The sequence below is a fragment of the Balaenoptera musculus genome, chromosome 4 (assembly GCF_009873245.2).
Source record: "Balaenoptera musculus isolate JJ_BM4_2016_0621 chromosome 4, mBalMus1.pri.v3, whole genome shotgun sequence".
In the NCBI taxonomy this organism is placed as follows: Eukaryota; Metazoa; Chordata; class Mammalia; order Artiodactyla; family Balaenopteridae; genus Balaenoptera; species Balaenoptera musculus.
Window position 1 is genome coordinate 69,986,978 of NC_045788.1, and position 14,229 is coordinate 70,001,206.

A 14,229-nucleotide genomic window follows, 5' to 3' on the forward strand; every position below is an offset into this window, starting at 1 on the left:
AGTTGCAGGAACACAGATGCCAGATTGACTTGAGTCAGGCAGAATGAACCACACAATAGACAGATTACCTGCGGTTCGCAGTCTGGGGTCACTAGACTTTTAGGTGTTCTGGAAAGTTGTGATTGAGGTCTTCAAGAAGTCAAAAAGCATGTATTCCCACATAATGCTACACAGGCTAACTAAACATCAAGTTTCTTTGATTTTGCCTGGATTTATATCTGTTCAGTTTGTGGACAGTAGTTATGTTTATCAAAAGTTCTTGTACGTATTTTTGATAAATAAAAAAGGGAAAAATACTAAAACCACATTTTAGTAAAATGCTTTTAGTTAATCAAAAATTTTTAAACTTGTGTTCACTATAGAAAAATATTAGAAAGAGCCCTTAGTGTGACCTGAATAATATTCTTGAGACCTGGAGACCTTTAGAACTACCTGAAGACAAATTCGGAATTGGAGTGGCAAGCCTTTTTTAGTGAATTAATGGACTCACCTGGTTTGTAAGTCAGTAGATTTCTGTATATCGGTCATAGTATATATAGGTTGACAGGACCACTTAGTGTATCTCCTTTTTTTAGATTCAGTAGCATTGTTGTGTTCTAATGAAAATTAATTTGCTAAATGAGACATTATCTGTGCTTTTGTTCTATCATGTTTCTGATTTCTCATAAACTTCTCATAGAAGTAAGGAATATGGTCATTCTGAAGGTTACAAGCCCATTTATAATTTATAGAAAATATTTGAAGTCCAAATCATAAAAAGTATTGTTACTCTTTAAAAATAATCATTAAATAGTAATGCTCTTCCTTTCCACGTTACTGTAATTCTTATTTGTGTGGCTTTACTTATTTTATACCTACCCTCTGAAATATCTCTCTTCCCTTTTCTCTGCCTAATTTCCACTCATCCTGAAAGCCCAGTTCAGTTGTCACCTTTGTGAAGCCTTCCATAACCATTTTAGTCCCAATAATTATTCTCTTAACAATTTAAAACATTTGACAGATGAAACAGTATTTACTTTGGCTTTCATTCTTACTGTTTAATAGGCTATTTCTATCACAAAATCTCTGTTCTCAGAGCACCTAGGATAATGCTGAACTCTTAACACAATTTGTCCGTTGATTTAACTCAGTAAAAGTCTAATTTAAAGTAAGCAAATTTGATTAATGCTAACAAGAGTGGGCCCAAAGATTTTATGTAATGTGTCTTTTTGCTCTGATTACCTTTGAATTTCTCCTGGCCTTCAATATTTGACAACTGTTGAGGAGAGCAAGAATGTGAAGGTAGCACTTATACTCGGAATTCTGAGTTGTAACAAAGCAGTGTTGCTTAAGTAGGACTTACATTTCTGGGATTCCTCATGCAACAAATAATGTAAACTGTGGCAAAATGAAATTCTCACAACCAGCACCATGAAGTAGCCGCAGATTCAGGAAACTTAGGTTTCCTGAGCAACTAACAATTGGCAACTATATTTGGTTAGATACTTGTTTTATTCCTTAATAATAAGCATATTGCATTTTTATGTCATTTAAAAAACATTTAATATATACTGTGTACATAACATTGTTTTTAGGCAATAATTTAGAACAAAGGGGATTTGGTAGAAATTGTAATATCGCTAAAAACTATTGGTAATAGACTGATTTGTTCATCTCTTAAAATTATTATTTTTAGAAATTGTCCAAATAGTAAAATAGGATACGATATTTCTCAATTGGAGCAAATTAAACAATTCAAGTAGAAAGACATACTTCTTTCTGATATCCAATAATAAACATATTTTAGTTGGCTGTAAATATCTTGAGCTGAATTATATATTACTGGGAGGGAGAAAAATAGATCTTTTTAGCTAATGAAATAGAACTATTCAAACTTTGAAAAGTAGTTTAGTGCCTAGGAATATTTTTTTTTTTTTTTTTTTACACTTTAAGATTTATTTGTTGATTGATTGATTGCTATGTTGAGTCTTAGTTTCTGTGCGAGGGCTTTCTCTAGTTGTGGCAAGCGGGGGCCACTCTTCATCGCGGTGCGCGGGCCTCTCACTATCGCGGCCTCTCTTGTTGCGGAGCACAGGCTCCAGACGCGCAGGCTCAGTAGTTGTGGCGCACGGGCTTAGTTGCTCCGCGGCATGTGGGATCTTCCCAGACCAGGGCTCGAACCCGTGTACCCTGCGTTGGCAGGCAGATTCTCAACCACTGCGCCACCAGGGAAGCCCCATAGAAATATTTTTTAAATGGAAGGGGAAAGAAGTCTTCACTTTCATGAAGTTCTTTTCTGGACCCAAGTTACTTCTAAAACTAATAAAGCAGGGGTTGGCAAGCTTTTCCTTAGAGGCCAGATGGTAAATATTTTAGGTTTGCAAGCCCTATGGTCTCTAGGACTACTCAGGTAGCCCACTGTACTTTGTCAACTCCTTCTCTAAAGAGTAATTTACATTTGCCCTCCAAAATATTGTAGTTTTACCATTTTCCTCATTTAAATGTAAGTTGAACGTGAGGGATCAAAGGCACTTTGAAAATAGTGAGACTGTAGAGCTAACAGGTATCAGGTGCAGACTTTGGAGTCACACTGCCTGTATTCAGACTCTCTCCTTCCTATTTTCTGAGCTGTGTGACCTTGGATAAGTTCCTTAGCTTCTCTGAATTTCTGGTTTCCTTTTCAGTAATAGAGGGAACCCTACCTGACAAGGGTTATTGTGAGCATTTCGTAAAGCCCTTTAGCACAAGATCTTGGCACATGATAAAACTAAATAAATATTAATATGATGATAATAACAATGATGATTATTACCATCTAACACTTTGAATTATTCCATGAGTTAGCATATTAACATTATTTGATTAATTTCCTCCCCTTTTCTTAATTCCTGTTGAATCTGTTCTGGGAATTGTGATAAGTGGGAAAATGGACTGTAGGGTTGATGTGTAGCTTATTTACAGAATAGGCAATTTTTAGTAAACCCAATTTAGATTTTATGCTGTAAACTTTGTATGCATTTTTAGGTAAAATTAGGTTATCATTTAATTCATTCAAGCAGCAGACATGGGCCAAGCCCTATCCTAGATGCTGGCCATAACACATCGAACGTGTCAGGCCTTATTCTGTGTGCTAGGTATAAAAACAAACAAGGTATGGACCCTTTAGAATACTGTTAAAAATATAGTATTGGGTTGGCCAAAAAGTTCGTTTGGGTTTTTCCATATCTTACAGAAAAACCCAAACAAACTTTTTGGCCAACCCAATATTTTATTTTATTTTATTTTATTTTATTTTATTTTATTTTATTTTTTTGGCCATGCCTCCCAGGTTGCGGGATCTTAGTTCCCCAACCAAGGATCGAACTCAGGGCCCCAGCAGTGAGAGCGCCAAGTGCCAACCACTGGACTGCCAGGGAATTCCCAAAAATATAGCATTTTAAATGTATTCACATAAGAATGAGTCATAATTTCAAGATTTAAAAAAATATTTTCTAACAAGCTTATCAACTTCTAGAGGTATTTGCAGCATTTTTAGTTGATATTTTGGTTTCTGGAGTTATCACTGATTTTCTTGGTCTGACATTATACTTTTTTAAAAACCCGAGAACACTGTACATGATATATGGGACTATGAGAGCTGCAGTGTCAAATTGACAGTAACCAGGAGATGTATAGAGAGTATTCATCTGTGGTTGTTTACAATAACTATTGTTAAAGACCACAATTAGTACATTTTTAATGTAATATATATCATTTAAAAAACAATTATGTGCTATTTCTTGAGAGAAGAATGTCTGAGCTTGGGAAAATATTTATTGAGTAAAAGTGTTCTGTTCATGTAAGGAGGCATGAACAAATGCCTCATCTTGCACAGGAGGCACACACATTTTTCCCTTCCTTATTCCACAAGCCTTAGCTTTAAAAGCTAATCCAGCTGTGCTTAGGGTGAGATTTGATGCCTAAAATTGGATAAAGGCAACCTTTTTTAGTATAGTGTATATAGCTTTTTCTGTGTCTAATTCTTGTTTTCTTCCTACTTTTTTCAGGAGGTAACAGTTAATTTCAACTACCTTCACATAAAAGTGCTTCAGTAACAGACATGGAAGGAAAGTGAGGTGTCAGTAGAAAGAGAGGGTGTTTTTCTTGTAATAGATATTAGATATTTACCATACAATTTTTATGTACATATAAGCAGTGGATGAAGGAGGGGTGTTTAAGCTATGAATAAACAAGAATCCTGTGCCTGATAGACCAGCACAGTTAAGAAATGTGGAATATTTTCTCACTGCTTTGGCATTTTATAACTTATACTACTGGATGTTATGTTAATTAAAGCACAGGTACACTAATGTGTAAGCCAACATGGGAAGCCTTCTTTAAAAGGGAACTGTTCTGAGAAGTCTAAACACTTGGATGAGGAGAAGAAGTGATTATGATAAATGACTAAATGAATAAAAATGAGTTGGATTACTTTTCTTTCTGCTTGATGAAAGGCAGTGATAAAAAAAATGAAAAAAAAGGACATAAAAAATTATGGGAATGATGAGGGTAGTGAGTTGGCATTGCCTTTCTTTGATAGATTTATCAATGACCATAAAAGTATTTATTTAAAAGATAACCACAGATTTTTATAAATATATTTTGTACTATTGAATTTGGAAACAAATGTTGAAATTTCAGTTATGTTACTTGCCACTTTGATGTTCTCTTACTTTTCATGAAGAAATATCAACTAGTTTCATCCTTTGATTTATATAGTAAGTCAACCAGTTTCATTATGTTGGTATAACTTAATGTATTAAAACTAAGAATCAAACAAAATAAAAATCCCCCTAATTGTTTGCAAATATTTCCCTTAATTTAAAGTGCTTTACTGTAATACAGCTTTTCTATTTGTATTTATTTCTTTTCTGGTAAACTTTTTTATTTATATAAATCTTTGGATGATATAAACTAAGTTATTAAGCCTCCAGGTGAGTCTACTAATTAAAATTTGAATGTGATGTTAACCAATATTTCATTTTAAGAAACTTTATAATTGTACTATACAAAATAAAATATTTTTGGCAGTTATTTTATAAAGCTGTGAAGCTATTTGAAACTCCTAATTTAGATTATTTTAATGAGTATTAGTTTTCCTAATTCTTTTTATAATAATTTTTATAACTTGGTAAAAATTGTTCTCCCAGGTAAACTATTCTTGTGCAAGTTAAAGAGTGACCTCATTCATTGGAACTTCGCCTTTTTAGGGTTTCTAATTGAGAAAATATAAGGTTCCTGACATTGTCAATTCCTAGTTGTTTTTTCTCCTGCATTTCTTGAGGTTGATTATCTAATAGACAGCAATTAAAAACACTGTACAGAAAATGACATGTATTTTAGTTTCATGTCACAAGTGAATATATTGTATCAGATGAACATTTCATGATTATTAAATGGAGTGAATTTTAAACATAGAAATGATGATTATTTTGTGCATAGGTCCAAACTGGGTTTTGTTTTATTTTTATTTTCATAGTAACTATATTATCTCCATATCTTAATTATGTTATTTTATTGAACTTGTGCCTTAGTAATTGTTATGTCCTTGGTTATATTCTCAGAGGCCATTTTTATTTAATGTCAAAACAGCTCATAAAAAGTGAAAATTCAGTCAGACTACTTATTTGATGTTGTATAAAGCTAAAACAGTACCTCAAAAAATTATTTTTTAATTTGCAAAAGAAAAAAAACCCTTAAATTTTAATCAAGTAAGATTCTGTGCGTAGACATGTAAAATTATGAATTAATGTAAAACCTCGATTAACTTGATGCTCGAGACTACGTTTTGAAGGATCTTTATTTATTTACTTTTTGGCCATGCCACGTGGCATGTGGAATCTTAGTTCCCAGACCAGGGGTCAAACCCACGCCCCCTGCAGTGGGAGCTTGGAGTTTTAACCACTGGACCTCCAGGGAAGTCCCTTGAGGGGTCTTTAATTGAAGACATCAGATGTCAAGGAAAACTGAAGAATAATAATTTAATAAGTGATTAAGCTATTATGTATTCTCCATTTAGTCTTATGAAACTTATGGTTGAGAATTAGAAGATTCAGACCTTTCAAATCAACACTGTTCAAAAATCAGTTTTGTTTTTTCCCCCATATGTATCAAGTTAGGAGCATACACTAGTTCGTATTGGCAATTCAAAAATAAGGGTTGAAGTATTTGTTTTCTCAATTTTTCTGTTACTAGGACATTTAGTTAACTATAGTGCCACCTTCCTTGAGCATTCCAGTTAGTCTCGGTTTTATTGTATGTTGATATTATATATCTGGCTCGTTTTATTCAGCAAACAGTCACTTATTGCATTTTCCTTTTCACTTATTAAACTATGCTGTTTTATATTTCTGAGACATAATTTTATTGAGGAGAAAAATGGAAATGTAGTACAGAACCCAGTTATATTGTGGCTCTAAAGGTGCATAACTGAGTTTCCATTTTTGTTATAAGCTATCCATTCCTCTCTGACTTACATCTGTTCCTTTCTTGTGCCCTTTGGTTTAACATTGTTCTCCTCCCCAATTTTCCTCTTCTCCTCGTTGTAAACTCATGGCAGGGTCTGCTTGGTGAGCTCATTCTCTTACAACAGCAAATTCAAGAGCATGAAGAGGAAGCACGCAGAGCCGCAGGCCAATATAGCACGAGCCATGCCCAACAGAAGCGCAAGGTGATGGATGGTTTAAGGGGGCTACTGATATGTTCACACTAATCAGCCGTTTCTACCAGGATCATGTCACCTTAATCCATTCATGGACTCCAATTATGAGAAATTATTTTTGACAAAGTAAAAATATGAAAGATAAAAGAGATATGCAATTTTCCTAGAGTAGGTAAATCCAAAATATTAAACATAGGAATTTATTTTCTGAAAATTAGATTATCTGTGAGGGTTCATGGATTTGTACTTAGATAAGAATTATGAATTGTAGTTTCCTTGGTCCAGTTATTGAGTCACCTTAAATTTGTAGCCAACTTGTCTATTCTCCAAGTTTTCATTTGTAAAATGAAAAGGGTTACTGTGAATGACCATGTTAAATTAAAGAATGAAATGTATTTGTTTTAGTTAAAATGAATCAGCAGAGGATTCTTATTTCTTACAGAAGGAAACTATTTTGACTTAACTTTGGGGCAAAGTTATTCTTAGATACTTTGATAAATTTGTGTAAAGACTTTCCACATTTATTAATAAAGTCAGCACAAATTTTCACCTTGTCCACTGAAGGATTGAACATTGGAAATTTGATACAATTCTGGTCAATAAAGAACAGATTCTGATAAAACTCAACATAACAGTACACAAATGTTTGGTTATAGGTGCAACCAAGGAATCCTTAAAGATATACTTTTGGCTGTTAGATGATCCTATAATATAGATCCCAAGGTTAATGTTCTAAAGAGACTAGAGTCAAATGAACTGTATGTAACGATTTAAAAATTATACTCTAAGATCTTGAAATCAGCTATTTGTGTTACATATATTAGATAAGAAAAGTTTTGGAGTTAGGTGCAAATCTTATTCAGGAAAAAAGATTCAGTCATATAATTAGCTTCCTGTAGGTTCTGATATTGAAATCAACCAATATTATAGATAATTAGTGCAATAATTCTGCTGGCTAACCCTGTCGCATTTGGTGGTGGTTAATACTTGAGAATACTCATCATAGTTTCATTTATTTTTTCAGTATCACTACCTGGCTTTTCTCAATTCCATGGCTGTGGAATCAACTCCTATATGTTGTTTAGCTTTCAGTGAATGAATAACATAGGTAGAAATAGAAAACAAGTTATTTTCCTACTTGTGTTAAACCAAGGGAGGACTTACTTTTTTTTTTGCCTGTGTTGGGTCTTCGTTGCTGTGTGTGGGTTTTCTCTAGTTGTGGTGAGCGGAGGCTACTCTTCATTGCGGTGTGCAGGCTTCTCATTGCAGTGGCTTCTCTTGTTGCGGAGCACAGGCTCTATGTGCGCGGGCTCAGTAGTTGCAGCACCCGGGCCCTAGAGTGCATGGGCTTCAGTAGTTGCGGTGCGTGGGCTCAGTAGTTGCGGTGCGCGGGCTCTAGGGTGCGCAGGCTTCAGTAGTTGTGGCGCGTGGGCTCAGTAGTTGTGGCTCACGGGCTCTAGAGAGCAGGCTCAGTAGTTGTGGCGCACGGACTTAGTTGCTCCGCAGCATGTGGGATCCTCCCAGACCAGGGATTGAACCTGTGTCCCCTGCATTGGTAGGCGGATTCTTAACCACTGTGCCACCAGGGAAGTCCCAAGGGAGGGCTTACTTTAAATGGTGCTTTAACATTCTCTGTTCCTCATGCTGTTGAGAGTACCATTTAAATATTGCAACAAGTTGGATGCTTAGGCTAAGCCCTCCGTTCCTTAGCGTTGTTACAGAAAGAAGGGGAGGGAGCTACTGTGTTTTGGTATGTTAGTTAGGATTATGAATATAACTCTAGTTACTAGTAGTTCTTGTTTTTTTCATAATGGTAAAATAATTTGCAATGAGTCCTATAGATCTGCTATTTTAAGATTCTAAGATACAGTTTAAGATTATTGATGTGTTACTGAATCTGATGATTTAAGCAATATCAATAGTGAATATTGTTTATTTTCTACACTGCCAAGGGTTAATGTTCATTTGGGGCCTACTTTACTAGCCTTTTTTCAGGCTTAGGGTTATCCTTCCTATTCCTAATATTTATTGGATTATCCATGTAACCCTTTTATTCCTCACTTTACACATTTGTAAAAGAGCTACTGGCAGGACTATACCTCCATCTGTTTTGTTTATTAAGGCATACTAAGTAGAGCACGAAACAGGACTTGTTCCTGCCCACTTTGCAGTTACCTTGTGTGAAAGTAAATGAGACTAAAAACAATTTATGCTCCTCTATAATAATATCATTCCTTTTACTGTCCTTAAAGATGGTTTCCTTACTGTATCTTCCCCTTTGTTCCCCCTATAGTTAGTACACAGATGAATTTTCAGCCCTACATTGTCATAATGACCAAAATCCTAATTTGATGAGATTTTTATCATTCCAAGCATTTGAGGTTTGCTTGAGGTACAAAGCTACAGCTACTTTTTGTTGCTTTTTGATCATTATTTCTTATTACACCTTGAAAATATAAGTAGGCCTTCATTATTTATATCTTATTAGTAGCAGCTAATAGATTTACCCTGTATCATCTGAGCAAAGGAGCTCATGCAGAGACAGTAGATTAAGACTGCCATTGATAGGTTTGCCTCCTGTGAATATGTACACATACATAAAAATTTTTATGAGTCTTATGCATTTCTGTATTTCAGAATGTCCACAATTGCTTAGTAGGAAGAAATATTTAAAATTTAAAAATCAGGCTTGTTTTTGTGAGGAGCTAGTAAAGGTTTTTCTCTTTCAGCTTTAGCTTGTTTCTGCAGAGGGTTCTGCTCTTTCTCCATCAATTTTACAGCCCTGGAATTGTAGAAAAGCTCTGGTTTCAAGACTGTTGATACCCATTTCTGTCAGGGTGAGTTTTAAATTAATTTCATAATGAAAACTAAATATATTAAACAGCAGGACAAGAACTTACTGTAAGTAGCTGAATTTTACCAGTAAAGTGCATCAAAATAAAATATACCCAGGTTGCTAGTTAAGACCGCAAATAAATGATAGACTAAGAATAGCATGTAGTATTATCTTAAGAAAATATGTAAAAGTATCTTATCATTAATCTTTAATATTTATTTTGTGAACCTAAATGTTTTGATTTTGTTTCCTAGAAAATATTAGGTCTAATTCTTGATTCCACCATCACCTGTCTTTTATATAACAACATTAATCTTTTAATTTAACATTAAACTAAGCAGATAGGAAGTGTATTGGTAAAACTGTGCATGAGTTGTTCCTAACAGTCGTGCCAGAAGGGCACATGATAAATTTAAATATTCCTAAAAATCCAAATTTATGAAAATCTTAACAGTCATTGTTACTAAATACTAATATTAGCATAAAGATTGTATTTGTAATGTTCTAATAACCTTATATCATTTTAACTCTTTATATATCCTTTTTATTTTACCAAATTATCAAGGTAACCTTTTATAGTGCTTGGCTTATAGTAAACATTCTAACTTTGTGTAATTGTATTAGTTTCTTAATTACTGCCCCAGATATAGAGAAATGTCGGATTTTCTACTGTAATTTAGGATATATTGCATGAAATCATTAAATATTCACATCTAAAACTGAAACAGTTTACACTAATATTGTTTATACTTTTCATACTAATTTAACTGCAGTTGGATGAATAGTTAACAGAACAGAGTAAATCAGAGAAACTTTCAAAATGAATTGGGAATATAATCTGCATAACAAAATTTTTATGACCATACTATTACAGTATGATGGCATGCCATATGGTCAAAATATGGAATTACATATTTCTTCATTGGCCTTTAAAATTTTGTTCTTTGGGTTGTGGGCTCCTCCCCAACGTGCTTGTTTCCTCACATTTTAGGAGACGATTAATAATTCTTGTCCATTTTACACAAACACATAGTCAAATGAAAAACACTTCTATCCACAAGTCTCTGGCAAAGTTTGTTTTATATTATCGTTTTTCTAATTACCAAATCAAATTTAGAATTTTTAGACATAGGCTTTTTAGGAAAAAATGATACATACCTATCATTTCTAGCAAGTATTGTCATTTTTATTTAAAAGAATTTTGAGGGAAATTTTGATAAATTATTTGGAAGTAGGAATTAAAATCTCAAAATAACTTTATTGCATGGATAAGAGTTATTAACGTCTACCTCAATAAGCAAATCATTTAGAATGTTTTCATATATATTTGCTACCATGATGTCTTGACTGCTTAAATAGCCAATGAATAAAGATGAATAAAGATTTACATGAATTTTAACTTGATTTTTGTCTCCTATGGAATAAAATCATCTCTAAAAATTTTGAGTATCAGAAATTAGATAATTATTTTGAAAGACTGAGAATGGCAACTTCGGCATCTCACCAAGGAGTCAAAGTACAGTTACATGTATTTGTCATAAATGACATCATTTTAATTACAGTTGATTATTGTGTTTTATATTTGGAATTGTGACTACTTTAAAGCCTGTTATAGAATAAAGTTTTTTGTTGTTTTGAATATTTTATCTTAGAACTATTAGCATTAATAACAATTTGGAGTAGTTTCCCCAATACCTGTGGATTTTATCCTACTTTTGTTTTATGTTCAAATCAATTTTAGTTGCTTTACTCAACTTCATTGCTCCTGATCCACTCGCTTTATGGGTTTTTTTTTTTTTAATGGGTTAGCAGATCTTGCATTGGAACTGAATTTCAAAACAAGCATCTGGCTCCACTTAAAGCTCTGAAGATGCAAGTTGTTCTTTGCATTTATTAAACACTTTCCTACTTACAGAATAGAAATGGATAGTGTTTGCTTAAAGATACACTATGACCAAGCTCTTCTTGATTTTTCTTTTTTAATGAAAAGTGTTACAGTAGCTGTAAATGATAACATGTGTCTGACTTCCCGAAACATTTCTGTAAGGATATCATTGCCTTATTTCTCCAAGCATCCAAGTCCCTGTGCTTGAGTACAAAATAACCTATCAAGAATATAGTAACCATATGTGTTGCTTTCTTATTTTTCTAACAAGCCAGCCATATATGACTAGAATGGCAATAGGAAGATGGTTTCTTTTTAAGGTTTTCACTTAATATAAAATTTTGATGAGCTTTTTTTAATTGATGAATAAGATTTTTTTACTTAAATAAGCATTTGATTTAAAATTTGCTTTGATTAAATATCCATATAAAGCCAGTAGTTTTCACTCTTAAAAATGCTTTTTTAAAAACATTAACTTACTGTATATTCTATATAAACCTAATTCTACTCAAATAAAATTATTTATTTTAAACATTTAGGTGTCAGACAAAGAGAAAATAGACCAACTTCAAGAAGAGCTTCTGCATACCCAGGTAATTCTGATGAGTGAAAAGAACCAGAAAGTTTTTCTTATACTCTAAGTTTGGTGATATGGAAATTTATCTTTTTAACAAAGCAAAATTTAGAGTGGTTTAATGATAGAACCTTATTATTATAAGTAGATGCCCCCCAAAATGCAAAAACTAATTGAGAAATAAGGAATAATGAAGGAACTTGATAAGTTTAATTAACTAATTTATGTGTAAAAACCTATTTTTTAGTGAATCTTATGCTTCTAATTTTAAAGAAAAACTACAGCAAAAACTGGGGAAAGTGACCTGTCCTTATATAAATCTAAGCTTGCAATTTTACATTGATAGGCTAATTAAGTAACAGTTAAAGAAATTGGAGTTGAGTCTACCACAGTTCTTCTCTGAAGCCCAAAGCCAATCAGATAATAACCTTTCCGAAGGTATTTATAACACTACTATGAAAACCTATTCTCTTATAATTGATGATAACAATTATCATTAAAGACTTGTTCTGTGCAGTGTAATTGAGTAGGTAACAGTCTAGTGAAAAATTGCCCTATCACCCACTCTATCTTTAGTTATTCTATGTAGATACAAAGATATGCAGTAATTAAGAATAAGTTAAAAAGACTTATTGGCTCTCTCTTTTTAGGGGAAAAAAATACAACAAGGACAATCTAGATGAAATTAGGAACTAGTATATTTTGAGTCCCAGGTTTCCTTAATATCTGTGCATTATTCTTACACTTGACTATACGTTAGAATTGCGTGTGCTCTGAGCAGCACTGTATATATTTGTTATGGCTTCCCAGCCAGGTGATTACAATCTGCAGCCAGGGATTAAGACTCATTGGCCTCGGAATGTGGTCTCTGCAGCATTAGCATCAGTTATGTCCTTTGGGAACTTGTTGGAAATGCAGATTATTGGTCCCATCCCATCTGCACTGAGTGGGAAGCTCTGGGTGTAGAACTGAGCAATCTTTGTTCTTAAAAACCCTCAAGTGATTCTGATGAATTCTTAAGTTTGAGAATTACTGGTCTAGACGTCTTTGCAGGATGACCCAGCAGCACATCTCTGTAGGAAGACTGCAGATTGGCACCTGTACTAAAGAGTGTTTCCAGCCCCAGAAAATGTAGACCCCATAATTGATTCCATATTTACCAAGAAGTGAGCCAGTGGAAATCCTACCACCCCTATATATACCTATTGATATCAACCCTTCAATTTGTACAGTTGTTGTCAGCTGCTAGGCATTGACACAAACACTCGATGGAGAGTTCATGATGTAATAATAGCGTTATCTATATCAGTAGTGTCCAGTAGAAATATAATGCAAGCCATGTACTTTAAAATTTTTACATTAAAATAAGGCTGAAAAGAAATAGAATTTTGATGTTAATAATAAATTTAACCCAGCAGATCTAAAATAATATCATTTAAACATCTAATTAGTATAAAAAATATTCATGTGGTGTTTATGTATTTTTACTGAATTATAGAAATCTGGTGTGTATTTTATACTTAACTCATCTCCATTCAGACTAGCCACATTTCAAGTGCTCAGTACCTGCATGTGGCTAGTGGCTACCATCCATATTAGACAGCACAGATCTAATTCTTAGATAACTACCAGTATTTTGTTATATATACTATTACTACAGATAGATGAACAAATTTTGTAAAATACATTTATAATAGAATCTAGCCTGTAATTCTACCTGTCTCATACTATAATGTTGAATTACATAATATTTTCTTTAATTTGGCTAAAGCTGGACATTCTCTGAGGATAGAGCCATGATCTCTTGTTATTTACATTTACTTGTATGCTTGGAAGATTATAACAACCTAACATATTTTCTAAGAAATATTTTCCATTATAAGAGTCATGTTATTTTAAGTTGGGCATAAACATCCAGTTGGTTATAGGAAAGAGTAATTCTTAATAGTTTTCTGAACATTGTTAATGTTTAGAGAAGAAATAATAGTGTACAAACAGAGAAGGCCAGTTAGAAAAGGATCACATTTATTTGAGAAGAACATTGTGTAGCCAAGCATCTACTTTGACAAAAAAGCCTGTCTAAATGTATTAGTTTTCTTTAAATTGTTCTTATATCAATATTTTAAAAATTAATGTGTAATTTCTGGCCACAGAAACTTACCAAAACTTGGAAGAGTTTGACCCCTCAACTCAGACCTGTATTCAAAACTCTGTGACCTTAGACAGGCTACCAAGCATCCCTGACCTCTGATTCC

General features: G+C 33.4%; 1 protein-coding gene across 4 annotated transcripts in view; it reads left to right on the forward strand.

Annotated features, from left to right (window-relative positions):
• The window catches only part of OPA1 (OPA1 mitochondrial dynamin like GTPase), a 93,806-nt gene that overhangs the window by 12,246 nt on the left and 67,331 nt on the right, over window positions 1-14,229 (forward strand). For 2 of the 4 annotated variants that reach the window (XM_036850189.1, XM_036850188.1), the window contains 2 exons: window positions 6,578-6,688; window positions 11,940-11,993. In XM_036850189.1, the coding sequence (XP_036706084.1) occupies window positions 6,578-6,688; window positions 11,940-11,993 (165 nt within the window). The remainder of the gene's footprint in view (window positions 1-6,577; window positions 6,689-11,939; window positions 11,994-14,229) is intronic. The other 2 variants (XM_036850192.1, XM_036850190.1) reach the window with 1 other exon arrangement.